An 8,489-nucleotide genomic window follows, 5' to 3' on the forward strand; every position below is an offset into this window, starting at 1 on the left:
TATCAATCCGTTCAAACAGATTCATTGAACCTGGACAATTTTTTAAACCCAGTTTCCTTAAATAAATAAGGAAACAATATATACATTATTTCTGCAAGTTGTACACGGTTTCTGGACAATCAGATCACGAAATTAAAATAAATACCAATAATTTTCATATATACAAAAGTTAAGACAAGATAATCTTTTATAGGAAATTATATATATTTATTTTATTAACATATGTAGAATAAGCTGATTTTAGAAAACATTTCACACCAAACCAATTCGAAAATACCACACAATATATTTCGAAAATACATCTTTAATTAATTTGTCAATTTGATCAAATATGCCAATAAAGGATTTTACAATCTCCCCCTTTGGCAATTTGATAAACAAAATTAATTCAAAAAACCTGCAACACAAATGTTAGTTACAAGTAAAGAGAAAAAAAACTCCCCCTGCAAACATGCATTAACTTATAACAAACATATAAAGAAACTAAGACTTAACTCCCCCTCAAAATAAGAAGGTCCAGAGTTAAACATAACAAACAAAGCAGGTTTTTGGAAGTCTACTCTCCCCCTTTGTGTCTTTTAAAGAAGCCAAAGAAACATAAAACAAAAGACAAAAGAAAGTATCAATGTTCTTAGGACAAAAGAAAAAAAAAATTAAAACTAAACGGCTGGATCCTTGGACAGAGTTTGGACAGCATCAAACACAGAACATTGCAATCCGTCAATCGTCATCACTCGAGCAGCCAAAGAATCAACAGAGGCTCGAACAGCAGCTAGTTATGTAGCAACAGGTCCTGAATCTGTGGGAACAGAGGAGGATTCAAGAGGAATGTCATCCGAGGCAAACTTCAGAGATTGAGGCTTGACTTTCTTAGTTGATGGAACATCAGTGGCTTCAGTAGTTGGAGCAGAGGCTTTGTAGGAAGTAGCAGTAGTGGGAGCCACCAAGTCTTCTTGATCACGCTGGAGATCTTTTTTCTGCATACTCAACACTTTATAAATAACTTGAGGAAAAGGAAGATTCAAGTTTCTCCTATTACCTTTTCAAAATCCAATGATTTGATCATAGATAAACATAGCCAAGTTTATACCAATTCCGGTCCCCACTTTGTACAAAAAAGAAGCCATGTCAAATGAGATAGTTGCGGTGTGAGAAGTTGGTTTCCAATTTGTTGTGGTAAACTTATGGAGAACAGCATAAGTGTAGGTGAGATTAGCGACCGAGATAACTGTATTAGATGGCCATACCATTTTTTGCCCTACTAATTCAGTGATAACCGCATCCTTGTCAAGAGAGGCAAGATCATCATCATCCTCAACATCAAGAGGAAGATGCAAAGCATGGGAAATATCTTGTGGGGAAAAAGAGAACCAATGGCCCCTAACAAACACTTTACAATACAGAGGAGATTTAGGTTCAATAATTTCATTAGTAAGATTAGCATAGAATTCCTTGACTATTCTATCCATAAAACCAGTAAATTTAACCAAAGAACCTGTCCATTTTCGATCTTGAAGCACTGTTAGCACACCATAAGGTCGATGATCACTCAAGACATAATTTCTCTCAATGAGAAATTTCCTTTGAGCATAGAGAACCATATCACGAGCATTGTCGTTATAACAAAAAGTAGAAGAATAAGGTTTGAAATTTACACTTGAGAGTTTTAGAGATGGTGTAGAATCAGAAATAGGTATCTTGCCTTTAGCCTTGGATGACAATGGAGTTGCAACTGGCTCTGTGTCAGATTCAGCTTCTTGTTCAGAGGGGACAATGTCTTCTTGTTCTGGCTCATCAGACTCAGCCTCTGATTCAGCATTGTCAGGAACAGATTCATCAGATAAGGTGGTATCATGGGTTGCTTCAGACTCAGATTTCGCTTCCTCGGGGTCAGATTCAAAGGAAGACGGAGAAGGGGGATGAGCCTTCAATCTTTTCTAGGCAGGAGTCAAAGGAGATGAAGATGATTCCAACCCCAATTTCCTTTTGGGAGCCACAAAGTTTTTCTTGGTCTGGTCGGCTTCATGGGTAGCTTGAGTAACCCAGCAGCAACAGCTTTGGCAAAGGATGAAACAGATTTGGATTTTGCCCTAGCTGCTAGAGACGATTCAATCGGAAAAGGAGAAAGGTTTTTGGCTCAAGAAGGCACCACCACTTCAGATGGTGGTGCGATTTCGACAATATCAGTCGTGATATCTGGAAACACCATGGGGTGTTCAGTAGAGAGGGAAAACACCTTCTTGCGTGCCTTGGATTTGGGAGTTTTCCCAATAGATGTTGCTGGTGCTGGAGCAGATGGAGGTGCCGTTGACACAGATGGAGGAGGCGACGGAGAGGGCACCTTTCTGGATTGAGAAGCAGGGGTCTTCTTAGAGGAAGCTCCACGAGTTTTCACCATTGTTCCTTCTCTGAAAAGCAAACACTTACAAAAATAATGAGAAAAAAAATAAGAAGAAGAAGAAGAAGAAGAGGCTTAGAGGGATCGTGGGTGAGGAGAAAATGGGTGGTGACAAGCTTTTTAAGGACATAACTTTCCCATTTAGGACACCCATGGCAAAAAGAGGTTTCCCTTTTTTTTATTTTTTTTAAAATAAAAATAAAATGAAACAAACCTTAAGACACACGATCAAGATAACAAACTTACCCAGGAAATAAAATAAATAGAGAATGCCAACACTAAAAAGGTAACAAAAAACCCCACACAATCTTCTTATTGAACTTTTCCCCTTTTTTATATTTTTTCTTTATTAAAAAAATGCTAAACAAAGTACAAAACAATAAAGAGACAAATCATGGTATTCCAAATAAAGAAAGTGGACAAAATAAATTCCTTGGAGACAAAGAATATATTAAATCACACAAAATAAATGCCAATTTCACAAATTACCAAAAAGATTCGGTCCACCATGAATTTCCTTGTCATTCAAATATATATATATATTGTATGAAAAGGCACAAAAATAAAACCCAACAAAAAAAAATGTGCTTTGATCAAAGAGAGTCATCCTGAAAATAATAAAATCAAGCAACTGAAAATAAATGTTAGTGAATACCATGGATAAGAACACTTGTGAAAATAAAAAAATATTAGAAAGAATATTCGAGAGAAATAATGCACAATTCAGTCACAAACACATATTCTTAAGTGAATCAGTCAACATGTATGAGTCTTACACACATTTTTTTTTTATTTCAAACTGTGTACAATTTTTCTTGCATAGTTTCAAGCATAAGTGTGTGATAGTGTATGCAAGGGAACATTGCCCAATGACAAATAAGTCTTTTTCGAAATCGTAAATAATTGTAACCCATGAAGACGTTGTCACACTACACCAGTGGTAGCCCTTTTCTATGGTAGCGTATCCTCTTTATAACTCCGAAATACAAAGTTCAAACTTACTCAAAAGACGGCTTTCACACACTGATGTAGGTAGCTCTATTCTTGCACATGAGCTTGAAACAATGCTACACAAAAGGAAGCTCAAACATTAAACATTGATTGATTTACTCGAATATGCCTAGGAGAAATTGATTATTTTTCTCTCAAAAATATACAACTAAAAGCTCATAAACACAAGTCAGATTATCTAGTTTGACACACAATAAAATTTTCAAATTAATTGACAATTTTCTTAAAGTTAAACAACACATTTTTTATCAAGAGTGACAACACAATAACAAGAAAATTTATAGTGAACAAACCCCCAAAGATTTTCAGAGGAAATCAAAGCGAACCGAATCAAGAGCTTTATTAAAAATATCAGCAATATGTTTATGTGTTTCAATATATTCCAAGACAAGAACTTTATTTTCAACTAATTCTCTTATGAAATGATGACGAATATCAATATGTTTAGTACGTGAATGTTGCACAGGATTTTTTGAAATATTAATTGCACTTGTATTATCACAAAAAAATATTTAAAATGTCAAGATCAAACCCATAATCCATCATCATTTGCTTCATCCACAAAAGTTGTGCACAACAACTTCCTGTCGCAATGTATTCGACCTCAGCTATTGAAAGTGAAATAGAATTATGTTTCTTGCTGTGCCAAGAAACTAGATTATTTCCCAAGTAGAAGCATCCTCCACTAGTGCTTTTTCTGTCATCAGTGTTACCTGCCCAATCAGCATCACTAAAACACACTAGATTAGAGTTAGTTTCTTTTGAATACCAAATACCATAATCAATAGTCCCATGAACATATAGAATGATTCTTTTGACAGGTGCAACATGAGACTCCATGGGATTTCCTTGGTACCTGGCACACACACCAACACTATAACTCAAATCAGGTCTACTAGCAGTGAGATAAAGAAGGCTACCAGTCATACTCCTATACAGTGTAGGATCAACTTTGACACCATTTTCATCTTTGGATAACTTCACAGTTGTTCCCATTAGTGTTTTGGCAAACTTTGAACTTTCAAGTCCAAACTTTTTGACCAAGTTCTTAGCAAATTTGCTTTGAGAAACAAATGTCCCTTCATCTAACTGCTTGACTTGCAAACCTAAGAAATAGGTCAATTCTCCCACCATGCTCATTTCAAACTCCTCTTTCATTTGTTTCACAAATACCTGCACCTCATTGTCAGAAGTAGAACCAAACACAATATCATCAACATAAATCCGAGCAATAATTATGTTAGATTTAATATTTTTGATAAACAGAGTTTTATCTACTCCACCCCTTTTGTATCCATGAGAAACAAGAAATTGAGAGAGTCTCTCATACCAAGCCCGAGGGGCTTGCTTCAAACCATATAGAGCGTTCTCCAATTTGTAAACATGATCAGGTGCATGGGGATCTTCAAACCCTTTGGGTTGTTCAACATATACCTCTTCATGCAAGATCCCATTGAGAAATGCGGATTTGACATCCATTTAGAACAACCTGAAATCAATCAAACAAGCAATAGACAATAATAATCTAATTGATTCAAGTCTTGCAACAGGTGCAAATGTTTCATCAAAGTCTATTCCTTCCACTTGTGTGTACCCTTGTGCCACTAATCTTGCTTTATTTCGCACAATTGTACCAAATTAATCAGATTTATTCTTGAAAATCCATTTTGTGCCAATAATATTGGTATGCAACGGTCTTGGCACAAGAATCCACATTTTGTTTCTAAAAAGTTGTTCCAATTCCTCCTGCATAGCTTTAATCCAATTTTCATCAGTTAAAACTTATTTCACATTTTTAGGCTCAATTAAAGATAAGAAACAAACAAATTGAACAACATTACTAAATCTTCTTCTTCTTACCATACTACCTTTTGGATTTCCAAGTATTAAATCTTGTTGATGATTTAATTTAACTCTGGTTGATGGCTTCTTTTGGACTTCATCCGAAATAATATCTGGAAATTTCTTTTCTGTTTGTCCAGAATCTATTTCATCGGATTCGTGATCTGTTGGAACAGATGGACTAGACGTTGCAACAGTAGTATCACTGACAAAAGCTTCTTCGTGTTTTTCAATAGGTTCATCAATAAACCTATCAATTTCTTCCTCAGTAGAAAACTCAGAAAAATCCCTGGCATCATCAATAACAACGTTAGCCGACTCCATTACAGTTTGGGTTCTCATGTTATACACATGATAAACCCTACTTTTAGTGGAGTATCCAATAAAAACACCTTCATCACTCTTAGCATCAAATTTACCAATATTTTCTCTATCTCTCAAAATGTAACAAACACATCCAAAAACATGAAAGTAAGCCACACTTGGTTTCTTACCTTTCCAAATTTCATAAGATGTTTTAGATGTACCTGGACGGAGAAAAACACGGTTTATGATATAGCAAGTAGTGTTAATTGCTTATGCCCATAACCGTTTAGTCAATTTTTTGTTATTTAGCATTACTCTAGCCATTTCTTGAAGAGTGCGGTTTTTCCTTTCTACAACTCCATTCTGTTGAGGTATTTTGGGAGCTGAAAACTCATGTGAAATACCTACAGACTTACAAAAATCATCATAGACAGAATTCTCAAACTCTTTACCAAGATCACTTCTTATACGAACAATTTTTCCAATGTTGCAATCTTTTTCAACTTTTAATTTTAAGCAAAGAGTTTTAAATGCATCAAAAGTACCATAATTTTCTTTCAAGAAATCCACCCAAGTATATCTAGAAAAATCATCCACACAAACAAAAATATACCTTTTCCCATTTAAACTCTCAATTTGAATTAGACCCATAAGATCCATGTGAAGCAATTCTAAAACTTTCGAAGTGCTTATGTCAGAAACACTTTTATGTGTAATTTTTAATTGCTTACCAAGTTGACAACTCTTGCACTTACCATCAAATTCTCTACCTAGCTTAGGTAAACCACGAACAATCCCTGCCTGTGACAATTTTTTCAAAGTTTTGAAATTTATGTGACCAAGTTTAGCATGCCACACATCAGTGTTATTACTCACAACAGATAGACACATAATAGAAGGCAGAAGAGTGTAACAATTGTCACTAGATCTAAAACCTTCAAGAACATTCTCACCATTCTTGTTTAAAACAAAACAATTCTCTTTATCAAAGTTAACAGTATAACCTTGATCACAAATTTGACTTATGCTAAGCAAGTTAGCTTTAAGTCCTTCCACAAGTAACACTCTTTTGAATCTAGGCAACCCTTCAAAGTTAAGAGTACCAATTCCAAGAACATTACCTCCAATTCCATTCCCAAAAGTAACAGATCCACAATGCATAGGTTTTATGTCTGTAAGAATAGACCTGTCACCTGTCATGTGTCTTGAACAACCACCGTCAAAATACCAAAAATATGAAGAAGCATATCTATCATATTCACTAGTACAACCAGCAAAACAATTACTCTTTTTTATCCATATTTTTTTTATTGAACATTTTCCTTTTTTACTCTTTTGAAATTATCAAAATAATTGAATTTCTCAAAATATTCATTTTTGGCAAAATTCATAAGAGTAAAACACTTAGGACGAATATGACCCTTCCTACCACAAAAATGACAGATTGGAATTAATTTTTCAAACTTTCCATTGGATTTACCTGCTGACTGTGTCCATTCTGTTGGAACAATCCCAGTACTGGATGCAACAGATTTCAGTGAAGATGACACAGGAACATTAGACGATAGCATCCCAGCCAAGATAAAGACAGTTTTCTTTGATTTTTGAGAACTTAAAGCACCAAGTCCCACATGACTTCTTTGACATGCATTCTGTATTTTCTCAAAAACAGTAGAACCGGGGTTAAACATTGTTACATTTTTCTCAAGAGTATCCAAATCTTTAGACAACTTATTAATTTCAACATTTTTTGAAATTATTTCTTTTTCAAAATTTTCATTTAAGTTAGTAAGTTGTTTAATTTCAAAGGATAAATCTTTATTTTGGCCTAAAAATAACCGATTTTCATAACACACTTTCACCTATGAACCATAAATATTTTTGTAAGATTCCCTCAAAGACTCATCATTCAATTCAGATTCATTACTATCAGAATTTTCTTCATCTTTTGAAACATTATTCAAGCAAACAATTTTCTCATTTTCAGATTTAGAAACAGGTAAAATAGAAGTGAAAGCGACATTACCTTCCTCATCTTCACTAATTTCAGAGTCATTATCACTCCAAGTAGCAATCATACATTTTTTGTTCTTTTTCAAGGTGTTTGTACATTCGGACTGGATGTGGCCAAATCCTTCACATTCCCTGCACTGAATACCTTTTTTATTAGTTTGAAAAGGTTAAGAGAAGAAGGATTACCTTTTGACGGCTTGCCATTGAACTTCTTATTTCCTATATTATTCATATATTTTCAAAAATTCTTTGCAAGCATTTCCATTTCATTATCACCATCTTCATCTTCTGACACTTCTTTTTCAGTACTTTTGAAAGCTATGGTTTTCTCTTTCTCTTTGGAAGTACTTGGCTTGTCTTTTTGACGAATCTTTTGATTTAACTCAAAGGTACGAAGTGACCCCATCAATTCTTCTACTTTCATAGTACTGAAGTTTTTTGCCTCTTCTATAGCAGTGAGCATAACATTGAACCTGTCAGGAAAAACTCGAACAATTTTTCTAACAAGAACAGAATCATCAAGTTTCTCACCAAGTGCAAAATACTCATTAGAAATATCATATAATCTCTCATAAAATCCAGATAGTGTTTCAGAATCAGACATCCTAAGGTCATCAAACCTAGTTTGTAACATAATAAATCTAGACCTTTTGACGTCTACAGTTCCTTCAAACTGAGTTTGAAGAATTTTCCAAGTATCTTTAGCCGAGACACGTGTGGAAACAAGTTTTATAAAACTTTCTCCAACACCATTGAAAATGGCGTGAAGAGCTTTATTATTATAACAGGATATGTATCCCAAATAAGTTCAGATTTTACAATTGTGCTTCCATCTTCACATTTTTCAGTAGGGGGTGACCATCCAGACAAAATCGCTCTCCGTGCTTTCTCATCTTGAGCTTTTATGAAAGCTCTCATC

The 8,489-nt window shown here is 34.6% G+C and overlaps 1 protein-coding gene across 1 annotated transcript; it reads right to left on the reverse strand.

Moving 5' to 3' along the window:
* Positions 1-776: 776 nt before the first annotated feature.
* LOC133824320 (uncharacterized) lies at positions 777-7,128 on the reverse strand. Its single transcript, XM_062257197.1, has 5 exons — positions 7,038-7,128; positions 4,347-4,515; positions 2,153-2,408; positions 1,091-1,937; positions 777-1,039 (listed from the first exon to the last, which is right to left on the reverse strand). The coding sequence occupies exons 1-5, from the start codon at positions 7,126-7,128 to the stop codon at positions 777-779; spliced, it is 1,626 nt and encodes a 541-aa protein (XP_062113181.1).
* Between the last annotated feature and the right edge of the window lie 1,361 nt (positions 7,129-8,489).

The sequence above is a fragment of the Humulus lupulus genome, chromosome 3 (assembly GCF_963169125.1).
Source record: "Humulus lupulus chromosome 3, drHumLupu1.1, whole genome shotgun sequence".
NCBI classification, from domain to species: Eukaryota; Viridiplantae; Streptophyta; class Magnoliopsida; order Rosales; family Cannabaceae; genus Humulus; species Humulus lupulus.

Bases quoted from the DNA above. Each gene is read 5' to 3' on its own strand.
- LOC133824320 (XM_062257197.1), bottom strand. From the start codon at position 7,128: ATGCTATCGTCTAATGTTCCTGTGTCATCTTCACTGAAATCTGTTGCA. The intron at 2,409-4,346 runs GTATAGGAGTAT...TTTGCTTTTCAG, and splicing joins GTCAAAGTTGATCCTACACT to AGAAGGAACAATGGTGAAAA. The intron at 1,938-2,152 runs GTGGTGCCTTCT...ACTCCTGCCTAG, and splicing joins TCGCACCACCATCTGAAGTG to AAAAGATTGAAGGCTCATCC.